At 34.5% G+C, this 21,849-nt stretch overlaps 2 protein-coding genes and 1 non-coding gene across 5 annotated transcripts; 2 read left to right on the forward strand and 1 right to left on the reverse strand.

Moving 5' to 3' along the window:
- Nucleotides 1-447: 447 nt before the first annotated feature.
- Nucleotides 448-12,947, forward strand: LOC132312036 (methionine--tRNA ligase, chloroplastic/mitochondrial). The gene is made up of 12 exons (XM_059810248.1): nucleotides 448-865; nucleotides 1,612-1,755; nucleotides 1,879-2,028; nucleotides 2,779-2,946; nucleotides 3,894-4,018; nucleotides 4,805-4,898; nucleotides 5,800-5,898; nucleotides 10,113-10,293; nucleotides 10,414-10,529; nucleotides 11,953-12,108; nucleotides 12,349-12,477; nucleotides 12,598-12,947. Exons 1-12 carry the CDS (start codon nucleotides 548-550, stop codon nucleotides 12,763-12,765), a joined length of 1,848 nt encoding a protein of 615 aa, XP_059666231.1. The 5' UTR covers nucleotides 448-547; the 3' UTR covers nucleotides 12,766-12,947.
- A 1,131-nt stretch (nucleotides 12,948-14,078) lies between these two features.
- On the reverse strand, nucleotides 14,079-19,512 carry LOC132312037 (UDP-glucuronic acid decarboxylase 6-like). 3 transcript variants are annotated; one of them, XM_059810249.1, is made up of 13 exons: nucleotides 19,381-19,512; nucleotides 18,779-18,891; nucleotides 18,129-18,215; nucleotides 17,859-17,946; nucleotides 17,591-17,682; nucleotides 17,026-17,090; nucleotides 16,858-16,946; nucleotides 15,629-15,706; nucleotides 15,408-15,501; nucleotides 15,137-15,203; nucleotides 14,980-15,043; nucleotides 14,819-14,859; nucleotides 14,079-14,554 (listed from the first exon to the last, which is right to left on the reverse strand). In XM_059810249.1, exons 2-13 carry the CDS (start codon nucleotides 18,866-18,868, stop codon nucleotides 14,369-14,371), a joined length of 1,041 nt encoding a protein of 346 aa, XP_059666232.1. In that variant the 5' UTR covers nucleotides 18,869-18,891; nucleotides 19,381-19,512; the 3' UTR covers nucleotides 14,079-14,368. The 3 variants fall into 3 exon arrangements, with proteins under 3 accessions (XP_059666232.1, XP_059666233.1, XP_059666234.1); XM_059810250.1 differs by lacking the exon at nucleotides 19,381-19,512 and adding an exon at nucleotides 19,108-19,363; XM_059810251.1 differs by lacking the exons at nucleotides 18,779-18,891; nucleotides 19,381-19,512 and adding an exon at nucleotides 18,480-18,576.
- Nucleotides 19,513-21,765: 2,253 nt separating this feature from the next.
- On the forward strand, nucleotides 21,766-21,837 carry TRNAH-GUG (transfer RNA histidin (anticodon GUG)). The gene has a single exon. It is a non-coding gene; the product is annotated as a tRNA-His (tRNA).
- Nucleotides 21,838-21,849: the final 12 nt, after the last annotated feature.

The following is a 21,849-nucleotide window of genomic DNA, read 5'->3' on the forward strand; positions in this document are numbered from 1 at the left end:
AAACAAAAACCTCCTCAGATCCCAGGTAATTTAGAGTCCAGCTTTCAACTAATTTCTTTGTTCTTAATTTTTCAAATAATTATAAAGTAATGTTAAATAAGATGGGGTTAAATGTTAGGGAGTCAAAATAGTATTTCTCTCTCTATCAGGCGGGCCGAGTGGCTCGATCAACCTTGAATTTCATCCATCAAACAAAAACCTCTTCGGATCCCAAATAATTTAGAGTTATGTTTTCAACTAATGTCTTTGTTCTTTAATTTAAAATATGCTACTGCCAGGGTAACTTTGACCGTTGATTAGGTTACGTGGGCCATCACTATTAATGTAGGTAGCTTGTTTACCCTGAACTGGGCCATTATTGATGACATGGCATTTGCCATGTGGATTCGAGGGTTTGACACCCATACGGGTCAACCCATTTTATTTTGTGCTTTTGAAGCTACTGATAAGAAGAATAGAAGATGAATGAATACTGTGTGTGTCTGTGAAAAGAGACGCAAAGAGTCGATAGAGAGGAGGGGAGAGAGAGAGGGTTCCGCCGTTAAAAATGGCGGGGAGAGTACAGTTCTCTGTACAAAACAGCCTTTCGTTGTTCTCATCATCAACCTTATACTATTCCAGAGGGGCACATAATCTGAAGAATCAACTCCATTTTCGTCAAAACCTGTTCGCGTCTTCCTCCAAACGAGCTCTGTACTGCACTTGCAGAACAACCAGTAATAATCTCCCAAACGACGCAACTCAGCAGCTCGGAAAAAGCTCTGAACCATTTGTCCTCACAACTCCGCTTTATTACGTAAATGCCCCTCCTCACATGGGCAGTGCCTACACCACCATCGCCGCCGACGCCATTGCCAGATTTCAGGTACCCTTCCTCGACCTCCAATCAAACCCTATCTCCACTTTCATTGGATTTTCCTCCATTTTTTTTTTTTTTTTGGGATTAAATTACTAGTAATTGTAAAGTTCTTTATCTATTGTTTGGTTGATGGGAAAGTGAAAGGAAAAGAGAATTACCGAGTATGGTATGTTTTATTGTTTTGATTGTCATACCTCAATTAAGACAACTAGTAGAAGATGACAATATAGAATATGAGATTTCAATTTCAGCTTGCTTTTGTTTTTATACATTTTCCAGAAATTGAACTGAATTTTGTTGCTCTGTTGGTAGCTAATAAGCAACATCTACTTTTTTTTCTTTTTTTCTTTTTTTTTAAAAAAAAAAAAAAAAAAAATCATAAGCAAACTTTAATTTTATGCTGGTTTATTCAAATTCTTCATAAATGGACAACAATGTGATGCTAACGTTACAGTGAAATGTCTCATATGGTGGCGGTGTTGCATTGTTGGTGGCACTGATTCTGGGCGAAAAGTTCTGCTACTTGAAGTAGAATTTGAAACTGAAACAAGCTTTGCCTTTAACACCATATCTTTTTTATCTTTATTCATGAACTTTGTAAAGTAAGCTTTTTGTCTATATGAATAGTTTTGTATATATGAAAACAGGATTAGATGAGTGCAAATGGAGGTTTTAGCAGTAACATTTGAATCATTTCTAGGGTTGCACTATGATTTTTCGGGTGTACTGCTTATTTCTATTTCTTGCGACAGAGACTTTTAGGAAAGAAAGTTATATTCATTACTGGCACAGATGAGCATGGGGAGAAGATTGCCACTGCTGCTGCTACCCGTGATTCCAGCCCAAGTGAACATTGTGATGTCATCTCCCAAAGTTACAAGACGCTTTGGAAAGAGGTACAATTCTATAGCATAGGGATTCAGCTTCAATACGCATTATATAGTTTTCTATTGAATGTTTGAACTATTGTGCGAATTTCTTCGTTTGAGAATTTCTATTCTTTAATTTGTTGACTGCAGTTAGACATAGCTTATGATAAGTTCATTCGGACTACTGATCCCAAACATGAAGCCATTGTGAAGGAGTTTTACTCTAGGGTTCTTGCCAATGGCGACATTTACCGCGCTGACTATGAGGGGCTTTATTGTGTCAATTGTGAGGAGTACAAGGTACTACTTTGTGTTAAAACTTGCAATTTTGGAGTTGTGGTATTTTATACTCGTACCAGTATTTTTGATGAACCCCAATTATGCCATGAAAATTATTGGTGGCATGTGAGTACATGTGGGAAGATCCCAAATTATATATGTTTACCTTCACTTTGTAATGGAAATAAGAACCACCTTGATCATAATTCCTTTCAGTGTATATATCTTTGAGGAATAACATTGGAATTTTTAGCTGTCAATACATTAATGTATTAATGGATTACAATAATTTAGAATGTATATGATCAAGGAGGTTTCACCGGTGAAGCCAGCCTAATTGTTGGTTCATACCTTAGTGAGTGGTTAGACATTGGTATTTTATACTAATCATGCATTTCCTATCTATGCTTGTAATCTAAGTCGTTTTTAGTTTTACTATCTTTTAGATCATGTGGCTGAAGCTTTAAAGATATTACTTGTAATCATGTATTGATATAGTGGTGAATCTGGTGATTTTCTGGTGCTGGTATACTTCTTGAAAATTGAAGTGAATACTTGGTTTGGTGAAACAAATGTTTTGCTTTTGGTTTCTTTTTTGCTTTCCTTCCTTTTGATCTCTCTCTCCTTTTTATGTTTATGTTTATCATTTGCTTGAGCATAAGTATGTCTTTTATGTTTCTGTGTTTCTTTTCTGTTCTTTGATTAGACTACATCTTTTTACATAGTAATAATTTATTAATGCACTATCTTTGGCTCCAAAAAATTCCACAGGATGAGAAAGAATTGCTTGATAACAACTGTTGCCCCATGCATCTAAAGCCATGTGTCCCAAGGAAAGAGGACAATTACTTTTTTGCCCTTTCAAAATATCAAAAGCGCTTGGAAGAGACTTTGACACAAAATCCAGATTTTGTGCAGCCTTCTTTTCGTTTAAATGAGGTGAGACCTCAAGTCATTGAAACCCAGCATAATTAGCCTTTGTTAAGGTTCTGGTAATGCTGATTTATACTTTGCTGACTGACTTGCATGAGTTGAAAATAGTTTTCTTTTAGTGTAGGGGATCTAATCTGGATCCTCATGAATATAGGATCTGAATACAATCACTTAATTTTGTTTAAGTGCCAAGTTCAAAAGAATTACAACTTATAGAACTTTGACTGCTTTTGCTTTAATTACATTTTGTAGAAACTGTCATAATATATCATATGTATTCTAGAAAAGAAAATTTGATATGAGTTGAAGTTGGTTATACATGCTTTCAAAATATATATATTTGTTTTTAGCTGATTCTGCCACTTCATGAGAGAGAATATATTCATTAAAAAATATGAAGATTGCTCTAGAATTTACGAACTATTCTTTTCAGCATTTATTATAAAATCATATTGACTAATCCTTCATGGTCTTTTGAATTGAATTTAATGCCAAAGGTTAAGCCTTTCTCCAATCTTGTCCTCCCAACACACTGCGTAGTTGGTCATTTACACGGAATTTCTGGCCTTCTGAAATGAACTAAAACTTTGAAAGCATGCTTTAATCCCCATGGCTAGTTTAACTACTTAACTTCCATGTGTATGGTTCAAAAGGGTTTTACAATAGTAATTGAAGGAGAAACTTCCACTTCATATAAGATAACCTTAAACTTTCATTTTGTCAAATTAAAATCGGCTCATCTTTCTATTCTAAATAATTTTTGTTTTTGTTTTGTTCCATCTTCAAGTGCCCAGATATATAGACACTTAGTACCACATATAGTAATGCTCTGTGAATAGCATTATTGCTTCTTTCTTGCATCACTTACGTTGAACCTATGCATTAATGACTTAGCTTGAAGGTTCATTCTATAATTCCACTTTCTTCAATGATACCAATAGAACTTCTTTTAGGTACAAAGTTGGATAAGAAGCGGACTGAGAGATTTCTCTATATCTCGTGCATCAGTGGATTGGGGTATTGCAGTTCCCAGTGACTCCAAGCAGACTATATATGTATGGTTTGATGCTTTACTGGGGTAATGTTGTTTCATCCTTTGGTATTATGGAATAATTTCATGTTGTATGTTTATTAGCCATCAAAGTTAACATAATTATTGGGCTTGTATTTTTAACTTTATCACTTCAAACCTTTATCTGTCTCATACTCCCATGATGACTTTTAGAATCCATGTATTGTTTTGGTTATTGTCCGTGTCTCGAACTTTTTGTTGTAGTTGTTACTGTAAACATGTGGTTTTCTTTTTGTTTGTGTTTCTGTTTAAATTGTGTTTTACTTGAGTCCATTGGATCATTATTGGACTTTATCAAAATTTACGTCCATGGTTTGGAGTTGCTATGTTTCTGCCATGCGACTTTTGTGGTGTAATTCAATGATGGCTCTTGCTATAGAGAATGCAATCTATGAGGCCAGTCTATCCGTCCATGCCACTACTGCGTTATATCATTTTTCTCAGCCAAGACTAAACTGCGATTTTGTTCATTTATCCAGAACATCAGCCAGTACGTGTAACCTTCCCCATCTGTATCTCCAAGTTTGGAGCCAAAATTCAAATCCTTCAAAGCAGAGTTGATGTAACAAAGTGCCTGATGTATTAAGAAAAAAATGAGTTGATATAATAAAGTCGCTGTTCAATTACCAATAACACCTCTTTTTTGAAAATTAATTTATATTTTTTGTTAGATATTATTGATTTGCTATATAAAATAATTGTGTTGACCTTTTTCTGTAAATAAATTTGTTAAGAATTTTTCTTCTCTCTCTCTCTCTCTCTCCCTCCCTTCCTCTCATGTCTTTTAAGCAGTTACATATCTGCACTGTCAGAGGAGAAAGAACAACCTGATTTACAAACTGCAGTTTCTTCAGGTTGGCCAGCCTCAGTACACTTAATTGGCAAGGTATGACATTTTCATTGCATTTCAGAATGCGCGTTCTTTTTCATGTTTTTTGTCTGGTACCTTAAAATGAAACCAACATGGCTCAAACATCATATGATATTCCAACATTAATCCATCAAATTTCTTCTAACTTGGAGCTTTTAGAAACAGACGAATGCCACCTTTATTATATTAAGTTGTGTCTGGTCAAAGGATTTGATAGAACTAATTGACTAAAGTCTATTTGTTAGTTCAAAGGAGCCAAGTTGGGATATTCAGCTCAAATTTCAGATCATGATAACCAAGTAGCGATTTTCCTCTCTAAATTCTTCAAATAAATAAATAAAGAAGAAGAAGAAGAAGAAGAAGAAGAAGAAGAAGAAGAAAATTGGAATTAAGTTATTAGTTTTAGCTTCATGAGATAAATTGTTCCTAAATTGGTAAACGATGGTGTGACCAAGGCGACCATGTATTACAGTTTCTAAATTAAAGGTTTGTGTTTGTTCAATCAAATTCAAAGAAGGATTTTCAATAATCAAGGTTCTTAGACAAATATCTTGGTCCTGCTATCCTGGTGAGGTCCATCTATAAGATTAATCACCCTCCTTCATATTCCTGAAATTTTGTCGGTAATTGGAGATGTTGGAACAGCTACATATTAATTCTTACTTCTTGCCTCTATTATCTGCTACAGTTTTCACTTGTCTCATTCTTTCACTAGCTTTAAGAGACTTGCGGTATATAATCCTTTTTTCTTTCGGAAATTTGACTTGAGATATATAATCCTTACTTTCCATCTTTCATGTTGTTCCTACTGATTCATGGGTGGATCTATTCAACCAATTACACAATTAAGTTTGTAAATTATTATGTTTTATTTATTCATGTTTTTGATTTATTTTTTATTTTTATTTTTTTGCAGGATATATTGCGATTTCATGCAGTTTACTGGCCAGCTATGTTAATGTCAGCCGGACTAAGCCTGCCTAAGATGGTGTTTGGCCATGGATTCTTGACGAAGGTACATAAAACCTGGTATAGAACTTATAGTTTATTTTGTTTTATTTTTTATTTTTCCCTTTCAATGTATAGCAATATCTGGCTTACATTAGGCATTAAGCCTTCTTAAAATAGCATTTAGTTGTAGAACACTAGAACTTGAGGGTGAGCCTTGGTGCAACAGTAAGGTTGCTCCATTGTTATGGGTTCAAATAACGGATACAACCTCTCCTCAAGCGGGGATAAAGCTGTGTACATCTGACTCTCCCCATACCTCACATTTGTAGGGGAGCCTTGTGCATTGGGCCAGGCCCCCACTTTTCCTTTTTCATTTTTTTTTTATTTTTTTATTTTATTTTTTATTTTTTTTACACTAGAACTTGGCGATTTATCCAAGTTCATTTAAATGTTTATTGTTTTCATGTAAAATCTCTATCTAAAGGCATATTAATGGGCTTGGATTTTTTGTGTTGGGTGCACGCATGTGTCTATGCATCAGCCAAATCCAAGGATACCGAGGCATGGCTGAAATATTCATATCATTCATGCTACTTCACATGTATTTTGGTTGCAATAAGATTTCTACTTGTAAAATAAATCTTATTTTCACATTCCGAATGTTAGGTTGAACAAACTTTAAAGAATGGTAATGCAGCAAGTTGTCATACTATATCTTCCTCATGTCTAATTGATGTTGTTCAACATCTATTATTTGGTTTGTTCGGTGACATGCATCAGGTCTACGCGGACCATTATGTTTGGAAGTTGCCTAGGTTTGCCTAAACGATTTAAATTTTTTTTTTTGTTTATTGTTTTCGGAAGCTTGGAGTTGCCTAATACTATAATATATATATTTTTCTTCAAACAAATCAAACTTTTTAAATTTAGCAACTTCGCCTCCTAAAATTTATCTTTATTATTAACGATTAGTGTAGTCAGCATACCGGTGGTAATTAGTTAAGAAGCTTTGGTGGATCTGGTTTTGTCTGAAACTGGTTAACCTCCTTGTTATTGTTTACCGGGTACCATAGTTGGATATGCAGCTAAAAATATCCCGTGTCTTGATTAAATCTCTTTAGATTTTTAGAGTTTTGATAACAATTCTGTGAGTATATTTATAGCAAATTTGGATGAGTACTTAACCAAAGTGCTCTGGTTGTTGTCTTGTCTCCTGGACTTTACTTGGATACTTGGGCAGTTGAGCATATGATATGATACCAAATATACTCTTGCTGTAAGCTACATCTACTCTGTTTATATGTGAACTTTTTTAATAAAAAATGTTTTTTGTCCCCCCACCTCTCCTTGTGATACCGTTTATTACAAAAAGAAATAAGGATATGAGACAGACATGAGGGGCATTAGAAGCTTCTTGTATGCTAGAATGCTTTCGTCCCCTTTGTTTTGTATATTGGACTACAAGGCTACCCCCTCACTATATTTCATGCTCTACCCCATTCTCTCCATCCCTTTATCCCAATTGGAATGAAGAGATGCTACCTATGAAGGTTGGACCACCTTTTTGAGGAGCTTCTAATAGAAATTGAGTTATGTTAGCAGATATGATAGCCACGATTTATGGATTTGACTTTATTTACGCATATGTCTAGGCATAGAATATGCAATGATTTTATTTAGTTTCCTTTATTGTAATATTAACATGTGCTCTTTTTAGTATATAAATATGAAAGTTGTTGGGCAGTGGAAGCACGCGAACAATGAGGATCCAATAAAAGCCAGCAAAGCAATCACACACAAACACAAGATATACATGGTTTAGCCAAAAACAGCCTACGTCCATGGATAAGAAAAGATTCCACTATGATTCGTAGAGATATTACAACAATAGAGTACCAACACCACGTACATGTCTTTTCACCATATACCACTCCACGAGCCTATCTCCTCGCTATTAGCGTCACTGGTGTTTTTCCTACTCTATCAATCCGCATACTACCTCTACCTATCAACTCCCTCGTGAGACTACATCTCTCTCAATTTCATAAGTCTCAACCTACAACATATGTACCTATTTATAGAGTTACAAACATAATTCCTTGTTGGACAAGGATTACAATTTCTTAGAGGCCAAGACTTGCCAAATAAGAAATTACCTAATAGAATACAACTCTAAAATAGAATCCTAATTAGAATAGGAATTTGAGACAATTTCCAACAAAAGTTGTGAATGAGTGTATATAAATCTCTTTCAAACCTTTTACATATCTCTTTTCTTTTCTCTTTTCTTTTATATTGTATTTTTACTTGGTATCAAAGCAAGGGTGGTCCGACTGCAATAAGGGCATTGCGAGTTCGGCGCCACCCATTCGGAAATGGTCTAAAGTGGCATCGCCCATCCAGCAGGTGTCGGGTAGGCAGGGCGATCCGACCTCAATGAGGGCGTTGCGGGTTTGACACCACCATTTCATAAATGGTCTGAGGAGACATAGTTGTTTCTTTTTATGGTCTGAGAAGACATAAAACCAACAATGTGTCTCCTCAGACTGTAAACAACCAACAATGTCTCCTCAGACCATTCCCCTTCATACACATGTTTAAACAATATAGTTGAAAGAATCAACAATGTCTCCTCAGACCATTTCTGAATAGGTGGTACTAAACTCACAACGCCCTTATTGAGGTTGGACCACCCTGCCTACTTGACACCTCCCGGATGAGCGATGTCACCTTAGAGCATTCCCGAATGGGTGGTGCCGAACTAGCAATGACCTCATTGTAGTCGGACCACCCTGGCTCTGATACCAAGTAGAAATACAATATAGAAGAAAGAGAAGAGAAATATTTAAAATGTTTGAATGAGATTTATATACACTCATTCACAACTCTCATATATGAATACTAAAAAGAGCACATGTTAATATTACAATAAAGGAAACTGAATAAAATCATTGCATATTCTATGCCTAGACATACGCATAAATAAAGTCAAATCCATAAATCGTGACTATCATATTTGCTAACAAGTTAAAACTCAACGGATCAGCTACATTGTATAAAAAATCAAGTGGTAAATGGCTGCAAGGATATGAATTGAATTGTTTCTGGATTAGAAGTAAAATACCAGCTGGAGTGAAAGGCAATTATGGGTTCACTGCAGAACCATGGTGACATTTCGTCGTCTGCCTAACTGCCTAAGTATCAAGGACATGTCTAAAGAAGAGCCCCATCCATTTCAGATACCAACACTTCTTCAGTACTCCTAGATATGTATTCGACATTTCTTGGATGTTTCTGTAATTTAGAAATAACTTCCATAATTCTGGACGTTTGATGGGCACTTCTTAGATTCCTAAGCAAATGACCAATATAGTACAAGCACTTCTTTGTCTTGTTAAAGGCCTTGTCGAAGATTTTGGAAATAGGATGAGCATACTGATCTTTGAGTTTTGTACACAGGGCAGAGATTGGCCACGCGTCAAACACACTTTTTGATATAGGAAAGAGAATTTTTTAAAGAAAATAATATAACGAGTAGTAGTAAATGTAATTATAATTACAAATATCAAATTTTATGAATTTTTTCTTACACAATTTTTAGTACATAAACTTGGAAATTTAATTAGAGTCATGTTCATTTTTTATAATATCCGTATAAAGAATTCATTACAAAGTGCGATACCTATTAATTGAAGATACCCTGATGATGGAATGGGTATTGAGTTAATCTTTAACGTTGTTTGCAGAGGCCCTACTTGAGCCTGCTTGTTAGGTTTGACAGACTGATATTTTTCTGTTCAATCAAATATTAGCCCTTTCATATGATATTTGTATATTACAAAAATATATACTTTTTTTTATTGTTGTGTCCAAACTGCCCATGACTTTTTTCTATTCTTGAATTGGCCACGTTGACATATTCGCTTGCACTTTGAACTCCCTTCCCACAATCATATAATTCATCTGAGCCAACTCACATAAAATGCTTAGTTATGACTTCTTCTTCTTTTTTATTTTTATTTTTATTTTTTACCTAAAGTTTGAATTTTTTGCATTCATAATCATGTTTAATCGGGTTTAAAACCTTAGTTGATGTCTCAATTTGTTATTTATGGACTGTGATATTAGACAGATATTACCTTAGACTACTATATTATCAATGTTTGTTCGGACTTGCAACAACAGTAGATGTGCAAGTGACTATAAAGCTTTTAATAATTTATCTCATATTCCTATTTTCATTTCATGCAGCTATACTTTTTATTTTTAAAATTTTAGGATGGCATGAAGATGGGGAAGTCACTGGGCAATACGATTGAACCGAATGATTTGGTGCACAGATTTGGGCCTGATGCTGTTAGGTACTTCTTCATTAGGGAGGTGGAATTTGGTAATGATGGGGACTACTCAGAGGACCGTTTCGTCAATATGGTCAATGCACATCTTGCCAATACAATTGGTATCGCCTTTTTTTTCTCCCGAAAATGGAGTATAAAGATTTGTTTGCTAATTATTTTTGGTTGATTTCTGATATTGAGATAATGATATATAAGTTTAAACCTTAAAATTATTTGTGTAGGGAATCTTTTGAACCGTACACTCGGACTTCTGAAAAAGAATTGCCAATCAACTTTGGCAGTGGATTCGGCCATTGCAGCTGAAGGAAATGCATTCAAGGACACTGTGGAGAAGCTGGTAATGTTTCAACTGAAATTTTCCTTTATTTCATATGCTTGGACTTGAGTAAAATGACTATTTGAATTTGGTTGTGTTTTAGCTTAATCAAAATAATATGTTTGCTCTCTCTTTTTCTTTTCTTTTCTAAATGTACTTGATAGATTTGAACATTTCTTTACCTGCTGAAGCATGATGATGAGGGACCCACCGGGTGGCCTTCCCTACATTTAGATTTGCTCATATGAATAACAAGTTGCGCAGATTTTTCCCTCTACAAGCTGATACTGTGCATACCAAAGTTTTGTATATTCTCATTTCCTCTGTTGGGTAAACCAGATTAATGTGTTGCGGCCTAAGATTGGTAGAGGAAGGGTGTGGACTTTCCTGGATTTGGCAATTTGTAAGATGATAAAAGTGTTGAGTGCCTTCAGAATGCTTCTTCTTGTAATCTGTCAGATGATGACTTACATGTTTATATCCTTTTAGAGTTCAATGTTATCAATGGGTGGTATCATGGTTTGATTGTTAGATGCTGCATTAAGACCCTAAGCATGATGGACTGAGTTGCATGCAGAAAAATGACCTTCAAATTTTCGATCAAATATAGATTCATTGTTGCTAGCACCCCCACGATCCTTGACCCAAATTTGGGTTCATGAATTTTTAATTCGTTTTCAAGTGAATTGGGAATCCTAGGTCATTCCATATGTCATTAGTGTGACGTGCACACCAACACATGTTTTCTTGTCCACATATTGATAGGTTTGACTACTATCTTATTCTTTTCATTCCCATTGGGAATAAACCTTATATGGGTTTTAGATGTCAAGAGGGAACAACATGGAGAGAGTGGCGACTTCATGCTTCCATCAACTAGTTTTACTTCCTATTTAATTGCACTGCTCTGTTTGTGGCATATTCCCTTTGCCACGAGAACTATAACAAACTTCAGTTTTCCATTAGGTAGAATAAAGAGCATTTCAATTTTGGTCCCGCCATGGCAGGGTCCTGGGAGGGAGGATTTGAAACAGATCTAACCTTTGGTATTTTCCAAAGAGGCTGCTTTGAGACTCGAACTCCCATCGGTGGCGCTGATGCTCAAGCGTTTTCCATAAAGTAGAATGTTACTTAAAAAGAAAAAAAGAAATGCTTTTGGTGTATCACGTTTACTGTTGTGCCATCCTCTTGCAGCATATCATCTAGGTTGTTTTAGGTTTTAATTCATGAGCAGTGAGCGAAGGCAAGACGACCTATGCGCAAAATGATTCATCTCTTAGATCCGAGAAGTTGGATTTTGAGTCTTTATAAACTTTAGCTGAATTGAGTTGAAGGTCTTAGGAAATAGGAACTGTACATGTTTTCTGACAACTTATAACCTTTTGCCATAGATTATGACCTCCTTTCCAATTGATCCTAAACTTCACTCTCTTCCATTTTATAGGTTGAGAAGGCTCGGGTTAATTATGAAAATCTCTCACTATCGTCAGCATGTGAGGCTGTGCTAGAGATTGGGAATGCTGGGAATTTATACATGGATGAACGTGCGCCATGGTCTCTTTTTAAGCAAGGGGGTGCTGCTTCTGAAGCTGCAGCAAAGGTTCTCTTGTCTCTCTCCCTATAATTTTTTTGCACAAGATTCTAGAGTTGAACGCTTAAGGTTATCAAATTTTGAAATAAGCTCTCTAGTCCTGAATTTAGCTTGGCTGAGCCAATGAAAACCCATTGTTCAATATATATGTGTTATTGTCATCAGTTGCCAGAATTTGTGTTAGTGTTCTTGCCAATTTTATTGTTTCTAAATTTCTTATTATTGTTTTTATTTTTATTTTTCAATCAGGACCTTGTAATTATATTGGAAGCAATGAGGATTATAGCAATTGCTTTATTCCCAATCACACCAAGCTTATGTCCGAGAATATATTCCCAGCTTGGCTACTCAGAGGAACAATTCAATACCATTACTTGGGTCCCTCTCTCTCTCTTTCTCACACACACACACACACATTTACAACTATATTTGTATGCATATATTATACGAAAATTCTCAATTATGTATCATACTAACGCAACTGACTTTCAATTGCAGAATGATACCAAATGGGGTGGTCTAAAGGGTGGTCAGGTCATGGCTCAACCAAAGCCTGTCTTTGCACGGATTGAGGACCAAACAGAAGCAAAAGATGGGGGTGAAACGAAAAAAGTCAGTAAAAAGAAGGAAAGAATACCCAAGAGTCGAGTGGTAGCAGAAGCCTAGAAATCTGGTCGCAGTCCAACACACATACTTTTTACTTCATATCATTTTATGCAACTGAATTGTTTTGTTAATCTTCTTTGATGGACATTTCATTCAATTATTGTTTTCTATTTAGTTTCATGTTATGGGAATTATGATGGTTCTGTATCGTCAATAATGTTCAAATAAACAGCTCTTTTCAATGCGTGTGTGCAGACTCCGTTCGCCATCTCATCTCTTAGAATTGTTAGTTAACCATGGACACTAAGTCACTAATCAGATTGCATATTCACCAGCAAATTTCTATGGAATGTGTATCTTATCAAATAAAGAACATCTATGTTTCTTAAGCCTCCACACAACCAGTTTAATCACATCATTGTGAATCAGGTGAAAACCTTTTACGGCTTGTTATCTCAGCCCTATAGCAACCGTTCATCAGTCATCACGAACAGTGTAGAAATGAGAAGTCAAAATAAGTAAATACTTTTTAATTGGAAATAAAAATTATTTTTGCAATCACTGGAGTCACTCTAATAATTCTGAAGTAATCATATATGAGCTTATGTTGAGACCTGAGACAAGCGAACTGACTTTTTGTGCAGACTAAAGAAACTTATTACGCCCACTTTTTCAGGTGGAATGTATGGGGTTGGAAGGCCCACTTTTTCAGGTGGAATGTATGGGGTTGGAAGGTGTTATCATAGAGATTTTTTACATAGTTCGGAATTACATGATCTTGTCAATCAAACTTGACCATGTAAAGTGAATGTATGGGGTAGGAAGGTGTTATAATAGAGATTTTTTACATAGCTCGGAATTACATGGTCTTGGTCAATCACAACTTGACCACGTAATAAAATCTAGTAATATTTGACAAGTCTTTCTCCCAAGGATTACATTCACCTGAGCAGATAGGATGGCCTTTCGGAACACTTACTGGTTTTGTTATTGCAGAACAACAGGATTATATCTGATTCCTATTTGGCATTTCACGAAAAGATGATGGATAGAAATAAATTTTTGTTTGGTAGAGAGGAAGAGGGAAGAGAAAGAAATTAATAAATGGAATGAAGCCCTCCCCTCTTGACCAAACTGTCTCTTTGCCCCCCAAAAGTGGGAGGAAGGAGGGAGAATGCATCCACCTTCTTTCTTTTCTTTTCTTCTTCTTTATTTATTTTTGGTCCTTTTTGTAGAAAAACCTTATTTTAGTTATGGAATGGCATAATTATCAAATCATGCAACAATCATATCTCCCATCGCTCCTATCTTCCTTTCCTTTCATTTTCTCATCCAAAGGAAAAAAAAACAAGCGAACAATTCTATTCTATGCGTTCTTTTGATGAACACAAGACAAGTATATTATTGACTTAACCCATAAATCAGCAAATTTCTTTTCTATATACTAAACAAGTACTGGCTCAAGACCCACAATAGAGGGCATATTCTGTGTGTGCTTATATGGTAACTATGTAGTATAATAGGAGTTCTGGTACCAACTTATTCCACATGGTGATATAATAGAAGGAAAGAGGGTGAAAAAGGAAAGGGCACACAATGGAAGCACAGACATAGAAAAGCCAGACTCAAGCATTTCTCAAGAACTTGCTCATCCCCGCCATTTTTACTCCTTTCTTGAGATTCCAAGTCTCGTGCGGAAATCATTCTCCATGAGGGGAAGACCATCACGTAGCTTGACTTTAGGTTCCCAGCTCAGCAACTCCTTTGCCTTCGTGATGTCTGGCTTTCTCTGTCGAGGATCATCTGGAGTGTTATCCACAGTTATGATCTTCACTTCAGGATTGATAAGCTGCAAAACATCGAATGCGTTACATGATTTATATATATCTGTCTAATTTCCATTTCTATTGAAAATGGTGATATTTGGACATTTGACACTAGTGTAGGTATATAAATATTTAATGAGTTCCAATAACCAGGATGGAACATGTTTTAATTACAACAGCAAGAAATTCAAATTCTTGTGACGACTTGGAGAGAGATTTACTCTCTAAGAAAGAAGGGGGGTGTGATTTAAAAGTTAAACAGAAACATGAGAAGATTCAAAACTCACCTCCTTCACAGTCTCAGCAAGTTCAAGCATTGTGAATTCACCTGTGCATAAAAACACGGTGTTAGTAATCGTAATGGGAATTTTTTTATATATATTTTTTTCTGCATGGCTAGAGTTTGAGTCCAGGCACCACATTTCTTGTAAATCAAACAAATCATAACCTGGATTCCCAATGTTGATTGGCCCTGTATTATCTCCTTCCATAAGTCTAATAAGACCATCAACCTTCAAAAATGGAAAACAAGAGCGGAGGCATGTTATTAACACACAATAGAGAATCAATTTTGAATTGTCCAATATTACAATGTTTATGCATACCATGTCAGAGACATAACAAAAACTCCGAGTTTGTGTCCCAGGTAATTGAACAGTCAAGGGTTCATCACTGCATCATCGGACAACAATAAGTAACGGCTAACATTCCAAAGTAAATTAAATACAAATCTCCACTAATTCTGCCTATGGATGAGATGGGAATATAACAAGGAATACGCTGAGACTACGCATGAGGAAAGAAGAATAAAAATGAGCTCAAGTGGTTGAATCTTAAGGTACACAAAAACACTAGTTGTGTGGCATTGGAAGTTACCGGATTGCTTGAGCTATGAAATTGCTGACAACACGCCCATCATCAATATTCATGCGCGGTCCATAAGTGTTGAAGATCCTAGCAATCCTTATTTCTTTTATGGAGTCAACATTTTAAGACAGTTAGAAATTGCATCACAATCTATTGTTCCACATAACAAAATCAACAAATATATATATGTGTGTGTGTGTGTGCGCGTGTGTAGAGAGAGAGAGAGAGACCTATTCCATGTTGCCTATGATAATCAAACATCAAAGTCTCAGCCACACGCTTTCCCTCGTCATAACAACTCCTAACCCCTGTAAAGTACAAAGGATAACATCCCTATGTGATGAATGTATGTCCTAATAAATTTGCTATTGATAGAAATTTTAAGAATTTAGTACATGTAAGTGTAACAATTCTATTGATATCTTGTACCAAAAACAGATACATCATAAAAGAATAATTATACCAAGTTCTCATATAGGTCCTCAAAAAACCATCATAAGCAAATAATCCTCTAGCTACTTATAAAAAAAAAAAGCAAATAATCCTCTAGCTGAATAATGAGAAATAGAAATAGGACAACCTATAGTACTTCTATTCTATCGTTGACTACAAGGAAAAGTGATGTTATTGCTAAAAAAAAAAAGAAAAAAAGAAAAGAGAGAGAGAGAGAGAGAGAGAGAGAGAGATAAGGTTAGGGTTTGAAGAACAATAGATGTTAAGTTTTGGTTTGATATGGGGGGGAAGAATTGCGATAACCAGTTCAATAACAGAAGAAACTAAGAAAACAAGAAAATTTAGAGAGAGAAAGAATAGGAAACCAACTCCTCAAAGACTCGATTGAGATCCACATTCATATCAATAAGGAGTTCCAGACTCATTCTAACCAAGAAAACCATTAGTTCAACTCTAATCTTGTTTTAGAACAAAGGGCCTTATTTTAGTAACCCTAGAGATGTACTCAATATTTTAACCAAATGGGATCCAAATTATATCAAAACAGAGAACTTCCAAGCTACCAATAGGCTGGACTGCAATCCATGAAAAACTGCTAACCCAAGCCAAAGTAGGACTTCTGGAATATATAAACTCTAACCAAATAAAAAATGTTACTTAAATATATATATATATATATATGTAAGTATGTATATTATATATAAAATAAAAACTTTAGAATGTAGCATCTTCTAAATATAAAAAACTTTCCAGCAAATAAAGCCTTCTAAACCTATAATGATTCAACTAAACCTAACAAAAATGAGATACAATAAGACCCATAGCCATACAATTGTCCTAATATATTCTTGCACAATAAATTGTGGTACATGTAATTGTAATTGTTATGGACTTGCTTTCCTATTCTTGTTCCTGCATTAGCTATAATCTCAAATACTAGAATTGCATCCAATAATCAAACTATGAAATTAATCATCAATTATAAAGTCTAGTATCCTAGACATACCTATAGGGTTGACATTACCCCAGTAGCTCTCATTCTGGGGATGCACAAGAGGATCTCCATAAACCTCTGAAGTTGATGTAAGCAAAATCCTGTTGGCCATTATAATAACTTGAGCAACTGGGAGATCTATAAAATCAAGAACAAAAAGACAGAAATGCAGTTTCCAACCTTGCTCCAACTCTCTTGGCAAGTCCAAGCATATTCAATGTCCCAATCACATTTGTCTTGATTGTCTGTCAAGTATCATAAATGATTGAAGTCAAACTTCACAAAAAATCCAAAATGTACACTCATCAAGCACACTTCCATGGCTCATTATAGAAAATGCATCAAAAAGCAGTTTATCCCTAACGGGAGTCTCTTGGTACTCCAATATTAGTTCTCCTTCAGGCTACAGTGTAGCTCTTCCCCTTTGCTGCTAACCAATACAGCCAAACATGTAGCTAGGTCACGCCATCAGGTTGTATTTGATGATATGACACTGCTAGTTGGGGAAGAACTCCAATTTAATCTTGGTGTTAATGAAATTAGTTTTAGAGTGTGGAAATGTATAGTGGCTTTAAGTTTCTGAGCTTTGGCTGAACAGGCACAGACGGAAAAAAAAAAAAAAAAATTTGCCATTTTAAAAACGAGATTTTTCCTGGTTGAAAATTATTCTGTTCATGCAACAGGAGAAATTAAATCCTGACAAAGACATGTTAAACAGCTGATTTTTTTTTTCTCGAGGACACACCTTTACAGGATTGTATTTGTAAAAAATTGGAGATGCAGGACAAGCAAGATGGTATATTTGATCAACTTCAACCAACAATGGCTCTGTGACATCTGCATGAAAATACATTACATCATATCAAACGATGTTACCAAATCAAATTTAGATTCAAGAAACAAATTAAGAAGAAACAGAATCATTCATCAGGAGTATAAAGCTGCAACATCCTGAAGTGAAAGAATTATTGAAGATGATCTCGACAGCACGTCCCTATACAAGAATGACATACCATGACGAATAAGCTCAAATCTTGGATGACCAATCCATTGCTTTAGGTTGTCCTTCGATCCAGTGAAGTAGTTATCCACGACAATCACCTGAAGTAGAATAAAAAATATTTAGCATACAAACATCTTTGATCTGATAAATACCATTACAGGGAACCACATTGTGGCTGTTCTTTTCAGTCTTACAATCACGAATACTAAAATAGCTTCTCCTTACCAACGAAAGGATCCATACAAACACATAACAGAGGATTACATATAAAAGTGTTTACCTCATTCTTCTCATTTTGCATCAATTTGTCCACTAGATGAGAGCCAATAAATCCAGCTCCTCCAGTAACCAAAATTCTCATGTTGGCCTGCCATCAACAGAAAGAGATTTTAAGGGGTAATTCCAAAAGCTATGACATGTATTAGGAAAGAAAATATTTTCACATTCCTAAAATGCCATCACTTCACCACAATGGTGGCTCGCAAATTTTAAGCCGATGTCTAAAACAATGGTAGAATCAGATCTGCATATATATATACATAATATATATATCTTTGCAGCCGATTTGACAAATTCACTTGAATATCGGATCAATTGCAAAAGAATCTTAAAAAAACAAAAACAAAATTACCAAAACATAAACGATTCACAAATACGCAAGGGAAATTTTTTTTTATAATTCCTAGTTAATTGGGAAAACTAAAAATTTGAGCACCCAAAGTGTCTGTCACTCTAATAACTGCAGACAGTTCTGCATGTGCCATTAATCCCCAATTAATGAAAAATATCTTATACGCCAACTCCTTGTGGGCTCAACAGAATTAATAGTAATGAAAGTTACTTAAATATAAGAAAAAATAAATTAATATAAGAGATCATTAGCTATACATACAATGCAGCTACTAAAATCAATCACTATGCATATCACACCTGAAAAAATTTGGCACTTCGCAGAGGAGAGGGATTGGGAGGTGGTTTTGTAGTTGCATGGTTCACTCCGTTTGAAGCTTCCTTATCCATTAGTCAGATCCCTTCTTGAATTTCTGAAACAAAACCAACCAAAACCCTAAATAACCATCAAATCAAACAAAACCCACAACTCAAATCAATTTCACTAAACTTCATGAGACATTCAACAAATGAAACTTTACACTTCTTCAAGTTTCAAACTTAAAACCAAAAAACAACTACTCCAAAAAAAATCAACTCAACACTATTTTTTTTTGTGAAAAAATCACAACAAATCAAGTACTAATCACCTGATCGTTGAAACTAATCGGAAGGCAATTCCAGAAATTGAAGTTCTCTATATGAGGTTATTATAGAGAACTGAAACAATTTTATAGAAGAATTCGCGAAATATGAAATTGAGCTATCAAACGGTACCAACTAGAGAGAGAGACAATAATGAAGCTTCAAAAACACGAAATGTATAGCGTAATCATAGCTTCTCCCTGCTCACATCTAACGATTTCAGATCTAAATCTCACACACACTGACACACACATTCACACACACACACTAGGAATTACCTTTGAGATTGAAGTCAATTAGTAGAGGGTTTTGATCAACACTATATAAAATTAGTGGTACACTATATATATATACCACATCTACGCACCATATTATAGTTAGCAGTTTCTGTCCCGTTTCGTTCAGTTACCAATCAAACAGCACCACATCGTAATTAGGTTATACTTAAGTACGGGTGTATCCACGCATTTCATGTGAGTCTCCGTGATATATGCATGATGGTGGTGGATCAGTATTATTGTGGGACCCAATTTGACTGTTGAGAAGAGAACACCGTAATTTTGGTACACTTGATTGTATGCCCAATAGTGGATGACAAATCATACTGTTGATTTTATCTTTATCCACGTCAGTTACAGCTCGTCCATATGGAAAATTCCGATACGCATGCAGGCGGGTTTTCTGTATTTGTACGTTACCTGAGTTATCTGCCACGTCGGAGACACCTACGCCTGCTTTAATTTCGTTTGACACGATTTGAACATGATTAAAGATTCGGGTTTAGGTGTTAAATTTTAAATTATACGATTACATGTATAATTCACAATTTATATTTGTTTATTAAAAAGAAAAACAACACTTCTCACTTATGATGTTAGGTAATGCTAGCTAAGCGGACCAAAAAAGATACAATTAATATATAAAAAAAGGAAAGCAGAATTTTATTTATTTATCTTTTTTTTTTTGGCACAAAAATTAGGCATAGCACTTATTAGTGACAAAATTAGAAATAGATTGATGGTATATTTGGAAGCATTTACTTAATTTCTTAAAAATTATTTTAAAATTTTAAAATTCATTCTTAAAGAATTGAAATAGGATAATAATTCACGATGGTAAAAGTTAAACAATTGAATCGTAGGTCTTTATATGTGTTTTTTTTTTCTTTCGAATTTTACATTTCTATCTTATGTAGTTATTATATTCTAACTATAGTGTTCAGAGGGCTCAAAGGATAAGTGTAGTTTTCCCATTTTTGGGAACAATTATGATATTTTCTTTCTTTGTTTTTGTCGAAAAGGAAAAACACGTAGAGAGTAAATATGAAGAGTCCTGCTATTTGACCCGACAAATAAAAACTTACTACTTGATCAAGTTTATGTGGCTATGCGTTAAATAAAATGTAATCCATTTTAAAATATAAGGTATTTTTTTTTTCCCCTAAAATATAAGGTAATTGATTATTTAAAAAGTTGTTATCTTTTTTCTAAGTTTATGTAACTTTGTTGGTAATTAAAGCTTCAACCATCATGTATATGTATATTTATTTTATATTTCAAATTACATCTGTTCAAGGACTATTGAGAAACTTCAGATTGTATTTTTTATCATTAATATCAATCTATTACTTTGATAGACATTTGTTAATTGCTATAATGATCAAAAGTAATGATCTATCTAACTCCAAAAAACAAAGAGAAGAAGAGAAATTTGAAAAAAAAAAAAAAAAATTGAAGCATGAAAAAATTATAAAACATTGCAGTTTTTGCTCTAGATTTTGTATAAATCAAATTATTAAATTAGAGTACCATGAAACTTATGTGAAAAAAGAAAAAGAATATGATATGGTTATGGAAAACTAAAAAGATAAGGAAATGGATTATAGAAAACTGAAAATATGAGGAAAGGGAGATGGAGTATTTTATGGAAATAAACAAGAATAGTAATGATATTTACTTAAGTTAAAATTTTGAATAACCACATCATATTTTTATATCTGTCGTTTTAACTCGGGATATTAAAATCATCAAAAATATTATTTTTCAAATATGAAATACGGAGTATCATTTTTCAAAAATAAAATTATTTTGATTTTGAAATGTTTTATTAAAATATAAAAAAAGTATGAGCTTTAATTAAAATATTAACAGAGTCAGTTGGTCAACGTATCGGAATTTAAACCAATGTTTTTATTTGGTTGAAAGGAACCATAAAAGAAGGATGAAGGAGAGCAAATAATAAATATACCCATCATTCCTTGCTGTTATATCCCTCACATTCAACCAAACATAAAGTGCAATCCCGATCCTCTATCTCTTAGATCTATTGTAAAACTGAAATTCGCTTTGAAATTAAGTTTGTAAATAAATAAATTGAGTTCAAATAATTTTGATTATGTTGATTCACTGTCCTAAAGATATTCCATGATTTGCTACACTTTTTTCATCAAAATTGAAACAAAATATGTAGTACCAGACTCAGGTTCTCTGTAGCATAGTTAGTAAAATACAGTGAGAAAAAAATATGAGTATGAAAATATACGAGTATAATTAGATATTTTTTTAAAAATATAAAAGTACGTCTACTGTAATAAGAAGAGTTCTAAGTGACCAATCAATCTTAGAAAGTATAAATAAAAAATACTTTAACGTGGAGAACAACTAGTGGCTGTAGTTTAGTGGTTAGAATTCCACGTTGTGGCCGTGGAGACCTGGGCTCGAATCCCAGCAGCCACAAACTTTGTTTGT

The sequence above is a fragment of the Cornus florida genome, unplaced genomic scaffold, assembly GCF_030987335.1.
Source record: "Cornus florida cultivar Cherokee Brave unplaced genomic scaffold, ASM3098733v1 CherokeeBrave_3.0.0_Hap2_Chr06, whole genome shotgun sequence".
Taxonomy (NCBI): Eukaryota; Viridiplantae; Streptophyta; class Magnoliopsida; order Cornales; family Cornaceae; genus Cornus; species Cornus florida.